Genomic DNA, 18,034 nt, shown 5'->3' on the forward strand with positions numbered 1-18,034 from the left:
ACAGGTCTCTGTTCTTGATATACAAGAATGGTAAAAGAATGAGACTGATGATAAACAAATAGAATATATAACTACATATTAGAGATTTTTGTTTATTTATATGACAACATCATGAATATTTACATTCTTTTGCATTGGTGAAAGTAGCCACAAAATCTTTTACTAGCACCTATCTACTTAAACAAATAAAAAAAGAATAAAGAGAATTCACTACAGAATACAAAAGTTAGATACTTTCCAGTTGCCTTTATGTATAATAGCAATAATAATATAATTACCCCAAAATGATGAATGAAAGGATCAATCATGTTTTTCAAACCTAAAGGTGGGTCCTTTTAAAGAGAGTGTATTTTTCATAGTGATTCCCATTAACTGTCATTTTTAACAATTGATGTTTTAAGCTTCCTTCCTTCCTTTAGAGGGTTTTTTCCCTTTACCTCCATTTCCTATTCTTTGTTCCTTTATGTGCTTTATGTTGGTGATAACCATAATTAATAATCAGGACTAGTTGCTGCTTCATTTTTCATGAAACAAAATCATTCAGCACAAAGAATGTTACATGTGTCTTCAAAAAAGCTCTCTTTCCCATTCTTTAACAGAAGATAATGTGTTCATGTTTTGCATTTGCCTTTAAACACAGGTATCTAAAATGCTTAGTACCTGATCATTTCATATCTGAACAACATATTTAAATTATATTTTGTACTTTCAAATAATTGCTTTCAGATTTATTCCCATTGAGTGCTGGTGACACCCAGCAGTCAGAAATATTTTACAGATGCTATCTTCATGACATTCAACTCATGCCTCATCTCCATTATCCCTGATGTAATGTGGTATTTTTGGCTTCAGGAAGATAATCCATGACTGCTATCTCCTGTCTGCAAAATAAATAAATAAATAAAACATTACAATACGCCTAAACCCAGTTGTCTATGCTACTTAATAGCTATTTCAGTTGACTTTAGCTGGCAAATCCTTTATATCAAACAATTCCTTTCTTCATCCCCTTATAAATACATTTTGTTATACTTCTGGGTGATTATGAACTACTACTCAGGGATCAAACTGATAGAAGGAAAATGCAGAGGAACAAACCACTTCAGCCACTTTTCTTCCAGCTATCTATCTAGGTGATGAACTGGCTCTCGTTGTGATAGTATCTGAGCACCTCATGATTATTAATGGATTTCATCTTCATAACACCCATGTGAGGTTAGGCAGTACTATCCTCATTTTACAAATGGAGAACTGAGCTACTGTGTAGATTAAGTGATTTGTTCAAGCTTGCTCATTCTAAATAAGATCACATGATAAGTCTTTGGCTGATCCAGGAATTGAATCCACGCCACTTGAATCCCAGTGCAGGGCCCTGTCCACTAGACCATCTGTCCTTTTAAGCCCTGCATGTGAGCACCATCACCACAAATCCTCACCACTACAACTCTCAGTAGCAGAGAAGAGTGGAGAACTGTGAGCTAGCAGTGCAGAGAGCTCACCCCTTGGCTTTGAGTGGTCCAGGATCTTGAGAACAGAGAGTGTGAGGAAAAGAAGAGAGAGAGAAGGGGGAACTAGAGACGGACAAAAAGAGAAATGTGGTAATTGCAATGAGAAGTGATACAGATAATATGGCAGATATTGTGGGGTTGAAGAGGTCAGTGAGCAGTTTGCAGAAGGGGGTGAAATGTGTTCAGAAAGCAGAGCAATATAAGCTGAGGGCCTAATCGATCTCTCACTCCTCAATCGCCTCCTCATCCCCAAGCAAGTGAGTAGCTCCAGTGCAGTTAGTAGGAGTTATTTGTATGTTGTGAAGGAAGAAGAGGTCCAACAGAATTGAAACTGTTGTTAAAAAAATTAAAGGAAACATTTCAATTTGGATTTTGTTTAAATGTACATCTGGCATTGCATACACAGGTTAGACATTGCTTTTCAGCATACAGTCACAATAGAAAGCAGCATATCTGTACTAACGACAATTCAGTCTCGGAGCAACTATCAACTAAATTAGGCCTCAGTTCAAGAAAGCGTCCCTAAGCAGTACAGCAAACGTGCATAAATCCCATTGCTTAAAGTTAAGCACATACTTAAGTACTTTCTTGAACAATGATGGGCTTAAGTGCATGCTGAGGTGCTTTCTTGAATCGGAGTCACAAAGAATAATAAATAAACCACTCATGCAACAATTCACTTTTCATTTTCTTTGTCTTGACAATGGATTTTCATCAGCACATGCTGTTTATATGAGGATTGGGTTTTTTATTAATGGATACTTTTCTTTTTCAGACTTGAGTCTCCAACTAGATCTTTGATAATGGAAGCTCCCAGGGGAGTACAAGTTAGTGCAGCTGCAGGAGATTTAAAGGCAACGTGTAGGAAAGAATTGCACTTGCAGTCCACGGAAGGGGAGGTAAGCTCAGTCTGCAATGAAATACTATGGAGTTCTGTCCATCAAAAAAGTAAATAATATAAAGAAACTATTTAAGTGATACTGTATGTAAGAATCAGGTGTATACGGTAAGAAATTCTCTGTAGCTGCCTGAATTTAAAAGTGGATTTACTCCAGCCTGGCTCATGAATTATTCTTTGTTTGCTTTCTAAAAAAACATGTGAATGGTTAAATTTTATTCACTCCATTTCTCTTAGGAAAAAGAATGTTAACAATGTTAACATGGCTCCATGTCTAGTTGGCAGCCGGTTTCAAGCGGAGTGCCCCCAGGGTCGGTCCTGGGGCCAGTTTTGTTTAATATCTTTATTAATGATTTGGAGGATGGAGTGGACTGCACTCTCAGCAAGTTTGCAGATGACACAAACTGGGAAGCGTGGTAGATACGCTGGAGGGTAGGGATCAGATACAGAGGGACCTAGACAAATTAGAGAATTGGGCCAAAAAAACCTGATGAGGTTCAACAATGACAAATGCAGAATCCTGCACTTAGGACGGAAGAATCCTATGCACTGCTACAGACTAGGGACCGAATGGCTAGGTAGCAGTTCTGCAGAAAAGGACCTAGGGGTCACAGTGGACGAGAAGCTGGATATGAGTCAACAGTGTGCTCTTGTTGCCAAGAAGGCTAATGGCATTTTGGGCTGTATAAGTAGGGGCATTGCCAGCAGATCGAGGAACGTGATCATTCCCCTTTATTCGACATTGGTGAGGCCTCATCTGGAGTACTGTGTCCAGTTTTGGGCCCCACACTACAAGAAGGATGTGGAAATATTGGAAAGAGTCCAGGAGAGGGCAACAAAAATGATTAGGGGGCTGGAGCACATGACTTATGAGGAGAGGCTGAGGGAACTGGGATTGTTTATTCTCCAGAAGAGAAGAATGAGGGGGGATTTGATAGCTGCTTTCAACTACCTGAGGGGGGGTTCCAAAGAGGATGGAGCTCGGCTGTTCTCAGTGGTGGCAGATGACAGAACAAGGAGAAATGGTCTCAAGTTGCAGTGGGGGAGGTCTAGGTTGGATATTAGGAAACACTATTTCACTAAGAGGGTGGTGAAGCACTGGAATGCTTTACCTAGGGAGGTTGGTGGAATCTCCTTCCTTGGAGGTTTTTAAGGCCCGGCTTGACAAAGCCCTGGCTGGGATGATTTAGTTGGGAATTGGTCCTGCTTTGAGCAGGGGGTTGGACTAGATGACCTCCTGAGGTCCCTTCCAACTCTGATATTCTATGATTCTATGATTCTATGAAAATACAGATGTGAGTATTTGCCCTAGAAATAGCATGGCGTAGAATGCTGCTTAACATAGCAGCAGAGGACAAGTTTCCCCTGGTACAGAGGCAGGTATGAGCTAGGATTTTGCATATATACACAATTACGTTGTGTGAATGTGCACAGAGAGAGTTAAATTGAAATTTTGGACCCAATCAATGAATCTTAAATTTGGAATGATATCTTGACAAGGCCTGAGAAAGGAAGAGGTGTTATATTTTCTAACTTTCCCCAATTCGGTTTAACTGCTCTCTCTCCTTAAATTGTTGTTGCCTCTCTGAGAGATTGAAAGCTCTACTTCAATGATATACCACACCATCCATGTGATATTTCAGTGATCAGTTCAGTATGAATAGATTTTTGGGGCAGGACTCTCCACTTGTGTGGTCATTTATACCTGTGCAAAGTGGGTATAAAATGCGACCAGAGCAAAATGAGAATCAGATCCTTGGTTTTGTTGTAACTCAGTTAATGTGTGATAGTGGTGACTGGAAGATTACGGGAATGAGAAGGAATCTTTTAATTTTCTTACCTAAAAATGAAATACACCTCTACCCCGATATAACGCTGTCCTTGGGAACCAAAAAATCTTACCGTGTTATAGGTGAAACCGTGTTATATCGAACTTGCTTTGATCCACCGGAGTGCGCACCCCTGGCCCCCCAGAGCGCGGCTTTACCGCATTATATCTGAATTCGTGTTATATTGGGTCGCGTTATATCCGGGTAGAGGTGTAATATTAAGAAATCTTGGACAATAGCATCTCGAGAGCTCAGTTCCCAACTAGACAATTCAGTGAAGTGGCTAGATTTTCAAATTGTTCTTAGTGGGAATTGCTGGGTTCTAAGTACTTTTGAAAATCTGGCCACTTCATTTAGGTACCTAAATGAGAACTGAGCTCTTTTGAAAATCTGTCTCCTTGTGTTTATATATCACAGCTTCCCCAAAGAATCCCAAATGTTTCACAAACTATACAAAATGCGTATAACAGCTTTGAAATATACCCACATCTGTGGTGATGGGTAGCCACCAACTATTACACAGCATAGTGTATTACAATACATACAGGAATGTTGTGGCCAAGGACTCTGGGTCAGAGCTCTACTTTTATGAAAATTTTCAAGGGATATTTAATTTCCATGCAGCATACTTAAAGCACAATGATAATTTTTCTGGCACTAAGCCTAGATTCTCCACTCTTGTTCTGTGCCTCCTTTTCAATTTTTCTCCAAAACTCACTTCTTCCCACAATCCCTTAAGAAGTTACTCTCATACTAGTGCAACCCTCAGAAAATCTCATTTAAAGAGAAGGAACTTATATGATGCATTTCAAATGACACAAGGAAAACAGCTGTTTTAGAGCAAAACTAAACCTTTAGGCTCAGCATTCTGCAAAGGACAGTATGTAGCCAAAGGGACACCCTAAAGGTATGTCACAGTAACCATTTCTCCCATGATTCCCCCTAGCTGTGGGGTACCTAAGCTACTTCACTCTTTGGGGGCATAGCTTATTTCCCCACATATATGCTTCTTCCACTATTTCCACTGGTCATTGTGTCTGGGTGGAGGGAGTGAATTTGTGGCTCTGCCCACTCCCCATCCATTCTTAGCACCTTCCCATCCACTTTCTTACAGTGGAGAATACAGGTTGTGCAGTTCTTCTCTCACGTCAGCAGCTGAGGAGGAGGAGAGGGCAAAAATAATGTGTCCTATGTGGCCATGTTAGGATTAGTGACAATCTAGATTTTATTTCTACTGGCCTCCAACCTCCCTCACCCTTGCCCAGTCTAACATGTCCTTGAGTCATGTTACGTTTTCCACCTAGTGCCTGTGTCTTACTACTCTTGCTCTACCTTCAATGGCATTTCTCATGTACTAATGTAATACTCAAACTTTTTTTAAACTTTTCCTCCAATTCTATTTCTTGTACAGTATAATCCTTAGCCTCCCACAGCACAAACTGAAAGTCTTTGCAAGCATTCTGCCTTCTGCTGTCTGATGCATTTTCTTTTTATTTACTTCAGTATTATAATAATCCTTTTATCCGTATTATAAATAATAATGCATGATCCCAGATTGAATACTGGAGGCTGTAATTTAGTCTTAGGTTCTGCTGCCCTTTATAAAGCACTTGAGCTGCACCCTTGTGATTCAAGGCATCAGCAGAATCCTTTGATTCAATTACAGCTTGGCATTTAATTGTGAACTATGTATTACTCTATAAATAAACCATAGCCAATGGTTTTAAGCAGCAGTCATTTACACATAAAATGGAATCAGAAACTCTGGGCATTAAAAGATCCTATCAGCTCACATAAGAGGAAAAAAGAACATTCCATCATTGCAAATGCATCCCCCTGGCTGCTAGTTGACTATTACTTCCACATATAAACACAGTAGAAAAGTTCAAAGATGTTCAGATCACTTCTGAATAATGCTATTCGCATCCTGTAGCTACTAGCTTTTGGTACTCCTGCAAATACATAAAAGTTCGTTGAGTTGAACCAAAAATTTACCAGTATATAACAGTAACAAGTTTAAAGGATTATTTGATGCTGGCAACTCAGTGGTCCAAAATATGACTTACCTAGCCCAGCTCTTATGAAACCTAATTCTGATTCTCCTATTTACCCAAACTGCTCCCATGTAACAGACTCTGAACTTTAGCAGCATCACATTGGCTAACAAAGGCCAAGTGTAATCAAGAAAAAGAGACTCTTGGTATGTCTACACAGCTGCTAGGACAAGTCTTGCAGCCTGGGTCAATAGAGTTGTGTTAGCAGGGCTCATGCTAGAAAGTCCACTAAAAATAGTAAAGTGGACATTCCAGGTTGGGCTGGACTTCGGACTCTGAAGTCTGAGGGGTAGGGGTGGGCTTCAGAGCCAAGCTCTAGCCCAAACCAGAACATCAAAGTAATGTCTACACAGCTATTTTTAGCATGCTAACCCTAGCAAATCTGTCGACCCAGACTGCAAAACTCGCTCCCGGCAGCTGTGTAGACATACCCTCTGAGACTACTCATATATGCGAACATATCCATCTTTATTGTCACCTTGTCCCCCCACTCCATCCCCCTTTGGTTGTTTATCCACCTTCTAGACTGCAGGATCTCTTGGGCAGAGGATTGTCTTTGGTTTTTTTAATTTATTCATTGCCTTGCATAATGGGGCCCAATCCCTGTCTCGGGCCTCTAACTACTACCATAATAATAAATAATAATGACATTAAAATTATGCTAAATATTAGGATATATTTCCTAAATATCTCACTGTGAGACTGTTGACTATCATCCCCAAGGAAGTGGTTGAAACACCATTATTTGTATCTTTTCTGATGGAGTTCCAACAGAACTAAGCCTGTCAGGCAGGTTTCCTACCAGCCTACCTAATAGCAGCTTGCAGGCTCCGAACTCCTTGACAACCACCTGGTGGGCTGATAGGGAGCCTGGAAGCCCCAGTTCTTAAGGTTCATGGCTCCTCAGCATACAGGGTTCCAGGAAACAGCCCATGTGGTGGTTTGCTTTGGAGCAGGGAATGCTTGGCTTCCAGAGTCCACAGCTCTGGAGCGAGTCACTAGGCAGTCTACCCCAGAGCTAGTGCTCCATTTCCTTTTGCAGAGAATTTTGAAATTTGTGGATTTTGTTCTGCATTGGAACAAATCCAGCCTTTGAAATTTCTAAGTCCTCCTTGAAATTGAATGACTTTTGTTTGCCTGGCTCTAGTGTTGCCAGAGTAGGAATGACTGTTTGAAGGCAACTATAATTTCAGGGATGAAATAATGCCTGAAGTGAATTCATTAAAAATTAGTGATAAACAGAATCGGGAGAACAAATAAGCAGTAGACAGCTATTCTATTGGATCACCCTTCATATTCTATTGGATCACCCTTCAAAATAATGCTTAACAATTGTATTCTGTTTTTCATCTTAAGAGCACTTTGTAAATTTTAACTAATTATGCGTCACCTCTGTTAGGTAGGAATGTAATTAGTGGAGCTGGTGAGGAACTTTTCAATGAAACTTTTTTTTCATCAAAAAATGCCAATTGGTTGAAACCAAAACAAAACCAAACTTCAAAATCATCAAACTATCCCATTTTGACATTTTCAAAATGAAAAGTTCTGATATTTGCTTCCAAACAAGTTTTCATTTAACATTTAAGTTAATGAATAGTAAAAAAAAAATGTTAAATTAAAAAGGTCAAAGTGGAAACAAAATGGTTCAAAATTATCAAAAGAAAATTGACTGACCCAATCTGAATATTTTTTCAATTACCAATTCATGAAAATTCTTGAGATTTTGACTTTCAGGACAGGATTTTTTTTCAAAATCTTGAAAATTCTTGCTGTATTGGAAATTTTTTTTTGACAGGCTCTAATAGTTCTTTGAAGGAATGGGCTGTGTGGGAATAGAATGTTAAAGGGCCACAGTTTGGGCGCTAAACATGCATTTTCAAACATACCTACATGTGAAAACTGCATTGATGGGAGCCTAGTGGCCCAATTTGTGAAAACAACCATCTGTGCTTACAAAACAATAACATATGCAAACTAATGCACAGAAGAGACCCAACCCTGGGCCAAATCCTCAGTTGGTGTAAATCAGCATAGATCCATTGTACTCGGTAGAGCTTGTGAGAACCAAACAGATTAGGTTTCTAGGTGAATTGGCTGATATCCACCAGAGATTTTCAATAATTCTGGCTCAAGTTGCTTATTGAGAGAAAGATGACTTAATATCCTTTTAATAAATTGTTATTAAAGTTAATCAATAAACAACAAAGAAATCAAAACTTACCACTAAGGCTAAACTACTGTAAACTAACCAAGGGTTCAACAATTAAGTTAAACTGAGGTCAAAATAAGAGCAAATAGACAAGTTAACAGCAATATTGAAATTAAGCAATACATTTAGTCAAATCATCAAATTAATACAGCAGATGATCTATCCGTATAAGTCCTAAAAGATGAATCTAAGGAGGTAGCTCGCTGTCTATTGAGTAACAGACCCCACTTAGAGAATTTCCCTATGGCAACAAAATCAGCTTAGCTCAGGGCCCCCACGAGAGTTTTTCGGGGCTCCTGGAACGGGGTCCTTCACTCGCTCTGTGGGCCCCGGAAAACTCTTGCGGGGCCCGGGCCCCCGGAGCTTCTTCCGCTCCGGGTCTTCGGGGGCAATTCGGCAGCGGGGGGTCCTTCCGCCCCGGGACCCACCGCCGCAGTGCCCTGAAGACCCATGGCGGGGGGTCCTTCCTCTCCAGGACCCACCGCCGAAGTGTCCCGATGACCCGCGGCGGGGGGATCCTTCCGCTTCGGGACCCGCCGCCGAAGACCCCAGGCCCCCTGAATCCTCTGGGCGGCCCTGGCTTATCTAGCTGAATATTTTAATACTAAAATCAAATTATTGTTTACCACTAAGTCACATCCTCAGAGCCAATTGAAGCTTCCACCTTAGATTTCACTATTATGTATAGTGGCTAATCTGTTTAATCTCCCCTGCCTCCACCAAATACATAACATACGTTAACAAAACACTAGGATAAACAAAGTTGAGCAGCTCTCACTGAACAGATTATAGCTAATAGCTTAGTTTCTCTGGTCTCTTTCACAGAAGGGGAACACACATTCAGTGCTTTTACAAGGCAGAGTTTAGGGCTATTTAGATTTGGGGGGGGTTATTCATTAGCACTTCCCCATGTGGTTTGTACAGGGGAATCCTCAGCCAGGAAACTACAGGTGGTTTGGAAACTTAACACAGCAGAGAATCTGCCCCACAGTATTGACTGTGATCCCTTGACCTTTGTGGTATTATATGTTTGGCCCCCAGGCTGGAAACTGCTGATCTAGGGGGTCAGTCACAATCTCAAATGCTGGTGGATTGCAAGGTGAATCTTACTGTTTATAATTACAAAAGACCCTGGGTGGAGAGTGGGCTATATTGGTGTCTTTAAGACACCTTTGCACCTTCCTGACCCTAGGCATGCCCCATAGGACTTGCAAGGGGGTCCTTGGAAGGGAGCTTTACAGCTGTTTTTTACTGTTCATGTGCTGGGAGAATCCTTATGGCATCGAGGAGCCAGAGCTGCAGTGAGAATCTCACAGCATATCCCTTCAGCTCTCTCTGAGTCCTTACTTCAACAAAATTCTGAAAATTGATGTCAACAGGAATTTTGCCGAAGTGGGGATTATAATAGCTGGGGAATTTGGCTCAGAACAGTTTTGAAACCCTTTGTTTTGTTTTTTTATTTAGACTATTAAAATATTTTGTTTTAATGTAATAGCTTTTTTCATATTGTTTTTCTGTCTAGTCAAATATCTTGTATGCTTCCACTGGAAATTGTCCTTTCTTCTCTGTGCATGTCATGTCATGCCTGGCTCTGGCCAAGATATGGTTTGTGAACTACTGTAACAAAAAACTTACTTGTGGTACAGAATTTTCAAAGGGAAAGCATTTAACTAACATCCATAGCTAATGTAAGAAAGCACTTTGTCACAGTATTGCTACTGAACATGAAAAAATCAAAGAATTTCATAATCTTGTTGCCCAAATCCTAGGAGACTCAACATAATTTTACCGTAAACCCATCCCTGCTAGTAGTTCTAACTCCTTTAAACATTTCTCATAGCTAGAGTATGCTCTTTTATGAATTCCCATTGAGGTTTGGATCTTTTTTTGTCAAAAGGTTCACTTTGCTTTGAGTTGTTCCTTATGAAGACCATTATATCACAAGGCTGTCTTGTCAGATAATAATGTAGTACTGCCCTTTCTTCTGTTACCACTCCATTTGCATGATGTCATATTGCATTGCCAAATGTATGCCTCATAGCAATTAATCACAGGAAGAAAACAAAAATGCTGCTTTTTATATTGTAGCAAAACCAAAATCAAGTTGTCACAGCATCGCAGTGTGAAACCTGAAGCAGAAATTAAAGTTAAGCAACATTCCAAATCTTCAGATGACTAGAAAAAATAATTGAAGCAGATTCTCTTCTGACTTACACCAGGGTAATTCCATTGAAGTTCCCATCTACAGCAGTACAACACACCTACATTGACATTCTGCACAACTATAGCTACAATGATATAAAAAAGACTATTATAGATTCATAGATTATAAATCCAGAAGTCTAGATTATAAGGACATGGAATTTCCCTAAATTAATTCCTGTTTGAACTAGAGCATATTATTTAGAAAAACATCTTGATTTAAAAATTTCCAGTGATAGAGAACGTACCACAATCCTGGTGAAGTTGCACTACTGATTAATTACCCTCACTGTTAAACATTTATACTTTATTTCTAGTCTGAAATTTGTCTAGGTTCACCTTCAGTCGTTTGATTTTGTTATACCTTTGCCTGCTAGAATGAATACCCCTGTATTGTGGGTACTTTAGACTGTAATTGTCACCCTTTAATCGTCTTTTTGATAAATTTAATAACTTATGCTCCTTTAAGGAATGTTTTCCAATCCTTTAATGATTTTCATGCCTCTTCTCTGAACACTCCAATTTATCAAAGTCCTTCTTGAATTATGGACAGCAGAACTGGACATGGTATTCCAGCAGCAGTCACACCAGTGCCAAATACAGAGGCAATATCATCTCTTGTAGCAGGGTTGCCATTTATTGACCACCCACTTTTGGCCAGAGGTGACTCTGCAGCATGCTCACTCTGTTTCCCCTATTCAGGGCCACTTAGGAATTCCTCGGAGTATTTCTTTGGACTACCCCTGACCACCACATGGGGCTGGGTTAATAGGTGAAAGCAGTGCACAGTGGTCCTCAATGTCTCCAAAATAAACACAATAGTTCAAACTCATCTCATGTTCTTCTTCTGCATACGGAGCTCTTATTCTACCCCAGACTGTTCTTCATGGACCCGTGATGCTGACCTTCCTAGCAGGAGCTCAGCCTACTGGCTCTGGCATCCTTTCCCCGTCACAGCACTCTCTGTTCTGAGGGATAAGGCAGCATATATACAGCCCTCTTTTGGAGACATTCCTGTCCAGTTGTTCAGGAGAGAGGGGAGCCTTGCCCCCATCCTTCTGTACAGGCTCCTGGTCCAGGGGCCTTAAAGGGACAATGTCCTGGTTTTTCCCATCCATCTACTAATTTATCAGGACTGTTTCCTGTCTGCCTGCAACAAGACCATTTTAAAGTTTATTCCAACATTCCTGGAGCCAGGTTTTCTGGTCCCCTCCTAGTCTGAAAGGGCCAGTTTACTCTGTTACACATCTCTAGTCCTATTCAATATTCCCCTGTTTATACAGGCAAGGATCATATTAGTTCTTTTGACCACAGCATTGCAGTAGGATCACATGTTCAGTTGATTATCTATTGTGACCCTCAAGTCTTTCTTAGAGTCCTTTATCTATTGTGACCCTCAAGTCTTTCTTAGAGTCCTTGCTTCCCAGAATAGAGTCCCATGTCCTGTGCGTATATTGAAACGCATATTGTTGTTTGCTTCCAGCTTACCCAGTAATCTAGACTGGTCTGTCCTCTTCATTATTTACTAATACCTCCCAGTCTTTGTGTCATCTACAAACTTTTATCAATAATGATTTTATGTTTTTCTCCAGGTCATTGATAAAAATGTTAAATAGTGCAGGGCCAAAAACCAATCCTGGTGACTCCCCAGTAGAAACACACCCACTCAATGACGAGTTCCTATTTACACTTACATTTTGAGACCAGTTGGGTAGCCAGCTTTTAATCCATTCAATGTATGCTATGTTGATTTTTATATTGTTCTAGTTTCTTGATCAAAGTGTTATGTGGTACCAAGTCAAACATTGTTACCTTTATCAGCAAAATTTGTAATCTCATTCAAAAAGGATATCAAGTTAGTTTGGCAAAATCTGTTTTCTACAAACCCATGTTGATTGGCATTAATTATATTACCCTCCTTTAATTCTTTATTAATCAAGTCCCTTGACAGGTATTTCATTATTTTGTTGGGAGTAATGTCAGTCTGACAAGCCTATAACTACCCAGGTTATCCTGTTGACCCTTTCTTGGCTCTTGGAAGACAGCACACCATCCTTTTGTCTTTTTGCCTCTTGCAGAATGTTCTTTCCATTCTTCTTAGTATGGAATCTCCAACAAGGGTCATCTGTCTTCCTTGGACAGTTGGGGATCTCTTTGTGGGCACACTTGATTGCCTTGTGGGTTACGATATGTCCCATACAGCAATGTGTTCCATTCCTCCCACCAGGAACTTCAGAGATTTTCTGCAGTTTCCTCACTGACAATATAACAATAGGATACTTCTAGCTGTGTAGAATTCCTCTTGGTCTTCTTTCTGATAAATCATAGCCTGCCCATCATCATCCACTTTCGTTAGGGGGTTAGTAGTGCTTTCCCATGGCTTCTCCATTTGCAGCTGGTGTTGAATATAAAAGAATGTTTGCCTACTGAATTGAGGAGCAGCATATATGCTATGCCATTATGCATTGTAAATATTTGCTGCCTATAATGTGGTAGATAACATATTAAAGCACTGGGAAGTATTTCAGGATCCCCACCACCTCATAAGTCTCATAGTGCTATCTCCAGGGCTTGTATCCACATTGAAACACCTTCTGCTGTTTAGAGTTTCCAGTGTTGCACCTAGGGCAATGGCTGATCTTGCTTTAGCTTGGTGTGGAACCTCCTCACTCAAACTATCTTCCTCAGTTCATCCCTAATTAATTTTAAAAAAAAAACCCAAACACCTAAAAGCTCACTTTTTTCAGAGGTTTTTTCTCTATCAGTCTGTCCCTCTGAAGAACTTATCTTTTTATTATTTTATTCATCTGTTTTTATGAAGATTCATTATACTGTGGTTATTTATTCACCACCCTGAGCAATTTGCCAGATGGCTGAAGTACTTTCTAAACATTAAAAACTATTTATAAACAAATTCATGATCACATTATCCTTTCCAAACTGGCCAGCCTGAGAACATTTAGTGTTGTTTTGGATGAGAGAAAGTAAAAAGCACATTTCTGACTGAGATACAATGTTCAGAAATCAAATGGTTATAGTCTGATTGTGCTCTTAACAAGACTTTAATCTTAAACCTTTTTCATCTGATTTCAAATCCAGTAAGCACATTATCTAGTGTATGTGAACACATATGATTATTTAACTAATATGTGTATGTAGTTATTGTTAAGACTATACAGTTTAGCATATTTCACAACAAATTTTCTGCTACTAAAAGTAATACATGAGGGAATGACCTTTAATAGCACTTCACACTTATTAAAATACAAATTGTTCGAGGTAGGGAGATGCTACTGCATGGAGTGAATGAATTTCTATCATAAAAGATACAAGAGAAAAATCAACCTGTTTAGGAAATATTCTCAGAAAGCTTTTGTACGGGCACCCACAAGAATAAATGTCTTGGGTGAGGGGTTAAGAGGCATTTGCATAGACTGTAATTATGTGCACTAATGTGTGTTCAAAAGCATTAACAGTAGAAATGTATGTTGTTTAGATATTCATATTAATCTCTCAGGTGCACATTAGAATAAATATTTTATATAAAGGATGGAAAAGGAAATTAAATTCAGTTGTTTGTTTATTTTTTCCCCTCTGCAGATATTTTTAAATGCAGATATAATCCGACTGGGAAATCTACCAATGGGTTCCTTTTCATCTTCCCCATCTAGCTCCTCAACTCCTCGACAGACTATCTATGAGCTCTGCGTTTGTCCCAATGGTAAACTGTACCTTTCCCCGGCAGGAGCAGGCTCTACTTGTCAATCCACTAGCAACATCTGTTTGTGGAGCTGAAATGACTCCGGTTTCTCCTCACACCAGAATAGCCTTTTGTTACTGTCCCTCTGCTTCACAGTTCTGCTCGGTTTCCCTTGTGACAAGTTTGAAGCTTCAAATGGCCTGCAGAGCAACTTCTTCCAGTGTAAGCAGGAATACAACGCTGCCTTCTCTTGTGGCTCATGTTACCACTCAACGTAGAGATGGGAGTGAGATATTCAAAAATAAATGTAATCTTCATCAGGAAACCTGGATCATAATATCATCTTTTGTCCAAAAGGGAGAATAACACAGGTGCCTTTGCTACGTGAAGTGAAGCACATAGTTTTAGTTTTATGCAGGACCTGGATATGAACTGCACACATATATACAGTACTTATACAAATTTGCCCAGAATCCAATCGTGAGATGAATAGGTAACCCCTGTATGATAATTAACTTTACTGTCTGAAAGCACAATTTTCCATTCATCTTTTTGGATGTAAACTTTTATCCCTGAATTTTAAAATTTTGAAGCATTGTGTGATGCTTGCTTTACTAAACAATTAAAATTCAGTACATGGTTTTTAACAAAAAAAAAAAAAAAAAAAAAAAAAGACAGAATCCCTCTGAGTTTTGTTTCTTTAAAACAAATGTGTTGTTACTCTGTCTTCTAAGTCTAGGGTTTTGTATGTTTAGGTAAATTTTGCAAGCACTCAGCAATATTAAATTTCCAGAGTTCAAAACACATCCACTCTTGTTTTGTCAGATCTGAATAGCCTTACACAGTTATTAGTGGGTTATTGCACATGAAGTGATTGCTTCAAGTAAAACATTCAGTTTCTGGAAAAGAAGAACAGGATAAAGAGGGAAATATTGATGATATGGAACTGTCTGATCAAATAGGTATTTTTCAGAAGACATTTATGATTGGCAAAAAAAAGACACACTCTTCAGAGGTATATCTTGTCCATTTTATAGCATTTATAGCTTGTCTATCCGCTGCCATTTGAACATAATACAAACACATAAATACTAATGTAATGCATAACACCAAGAAGCAATTCATTTACAACTGGAATGGCACCCTCAGATTTATTATCCTTTTTTCTTTTGTCATCTGCTCTTAAGGTTTTTAAAGTAATATCATTAAAAATCCATGAGCAAATATGAAATGACATAGAATATTAACAAGTACATTGACATTGTGTTGACTCCACCAGGTCTGTGTTTAGATAAAGCTATCATAGTTCCCCTCAGCTTTCCATACTAACTCTCTTTTTGACTAGCTTGACCTGGGAACTTAGTTCTGTTCCATTTTTCATTACCTTTTTTTTTTTTTAGTAATTGAGCTCCTGCAAAAGACACTTTGGTATGTTGTTGATAAATTTGTCTCACTGCTGCTTAACAAGAGTATCTTGAAACTTGCAGAATCCAGGAATGTAAAACAGATAAAAAATGTTTCCTATTGTGGGAAGATGACTTGATAACAATAAGGTAAGTGTGCTTTTAAATATTATCTTTTCAGTTATCCCACCCAGCTCATAGTTATAGCTGTGTCTAACTATAAGAACACCAATGCAATGACTAGCTCCCAAATTAACTCTGAAGTCAGGGAAAGTAGTATTAGGGGGGTAGAAAATAAAAAGTGAAACTTGGCAACCATAAAAATGGGATTAATTTTCTATTTTAGTGTCATCTATAGGGTTTATTTTGTTCACTACAGGTGACATTCACCCTTATGCAGAAGACCAGCACAAGGTTTGTACACTGCTTCACAGGTACTTGGCCTTGTTCTAGTCTTATGTGTAGGGATGAATTACACTGAAAAGGAAGAACTATCCCCTCTGCTACTACATAGTCAAACAAGGATTTTAATTAGACTACTTCATTTGCTCAGATTTCTTCAGCTGTTAACTATTGAGTTAAAGTATTTGTTTTGAGACACTAATTCCTTGTCTTTAATAAAGAAAAATATTTCTGTTATTAGTCATTTGTTTTCCTTTTTCTATAAGCTCATTCTCTGCAATACAAGAAATAAAGAATTGTAGCATTGCAAGAAAACTGTAGGAACTGGCAATGTATACTTGACCTTCAAACGACCTTATGAGGAAAGAAATATCTTTCATTTGGGCACATAGGTAACAGAATGTATGTGTAAAACTCATCAGGACAAATGATATTCCAGGGAGAGGAGGACACCACTGAATGAGTGTGTGTGTCTGAGCTCATACATTCCATCACCTGTGCCCACGTGTATATGCTGGTAATTTAAAAGATGGGCAAAAAATTGCAGAGAATCATTGATTCAGTGAATTTAACCCTTTGTGCTGTTCTCAAAGTGTTTGTGAACAGACTGAATATTTCTTTGCTGTTTAAAGTGCATTGCAGAATGTTTGTGCAAACAAATGTCAGCCTGTGGGAACGGCTTGCAATAGTTTGCTGTGAGTATTCCCTTGAGTATTCTCCATTCATGATATTTGAACTGTATGACTGGTCACCTGAATCATATGGTAGAGTTTTGGTTCCCTGGCTGAATGACCTAACTTGTATAAACTACTTCTACTTCTGCGTGAACTGAAATTCATTACATTGCAAAAACAAATTGAATTATGTGATGAGATTAATTTTGGCTACAAGACTGAATTCATTTTCCACTAGCATTTGTATGTTCAGTGTTGCCAACTCTTGCCAATGTTAATGTGAGTCTTGTGAAATTGGACATTTTACTTTAAACCCCAGCTCCTGGAAACAAGTGAATATGTAAGAATCTCACCATTCATTTTTTAAAAAAGTAAGTTTCTAGCTCTCAAGGTTATGGAGAAAAGCTTAAAAATGTGACCCTTTTTCTTTTTAAAGGCCGAAGGAAAATAACAAGAATGGCTTAAAAATTTTTTCCTATCTCATGATTTTTGTGGCCTGACTCATGAATTTTGAATGTTTGGAGTTGGCAGTACTGAAAACCTTACTTACAAGTTCCTAAAATGCTTTAAATTAATGTTTCTCCCTGTTTCCCATTTCAACTGGTGATAGTGCTAAAAAAAAATGCAAAGTTGCACACACCCATGTATTTAGTTTTCGATGAAGGGCAAGTGGATGCTCTCAGCAAATAGATCACACAGAAACAGGGAGTGATGTCACTACATTTCAACTATTGATTTTATGAAGTTGAGGTGTAAACTAAAGGAGGCCACATGTTCAGAACCGAAGGATGTTTTTTATTGCTGTCCTTGCCACCTGTCACCTTGCTGCCTTGCCTAGTCTCTTGGTGTCTTAAATGTTTTATGGCCATTTATACTAGCTACCATTCTGCTCATGATAAAGCAACTGCAACCCTTTCCCCAATTAGTTTGCTTGACTGGCAGAATGTTCCGATACCCCTCTTTAGAAAAGGTATGCGCCTTCTTGTCATGGCTAAGCCAACACCTTCCCAATTTCCAGGTCATTGCATTGTGACAGATGTAGGGCAGGGGTGAGAGTCCCAAAAGCATTTTTAAACCTTTTTTCTTTTAAATTAGTAAATGTCCAATTTGGAAAATAATACCTGGGGCTAAAATAAATCCTCTAAGGTGCTTTAT

At 38.9% G+C, this 18,034-nt stretch overlaps 1 protein-coding gene across 3 annotated transcripts in view; it reads left to right on the plus strand.

Moving 5' to 3' along the window:
- Positions 1 to 14,495, plus strand: part of SGCZ (sarcoglycan zeta) — a 410,351-nt gene extending 395,856 nt beyond the window's left edge. For all 3 annotated transcript variants that reach the window (XM_065405277.1, XM_065405276.1, XM_065405275.1), the window contains 2 exons: positions 2,284 to 2,407; positions 14,301 to 14,495. In XM_065405277.1, the coding sequence (XP_065261349.1) occupies positions 2,284 to 2,407; positions 14,301 to 14,495 (319 nt within the window). The remainder of the gene's footprint in view (positions 1 to 2,283; positions 2,408 to 14,300) is intronic.
- Positions 14,496 to 18,034: the final 3,539 nt, after the last annotated feature.

This window comes from Emys orbicularis, chromosome 5, assembly GCF_028017835.1.
Source record: "Emys orbicularis isolate rEmyOrb1 chromosome 5, rEmyOrb1.hap1, whole genome shotgun sequence".
Classification (NCBI taxonomy): domain Eukaryota; kingdom Metazoa; phylum Chordata; order Testudines; family Emydidae; genus Emys; species Emys orbicularis.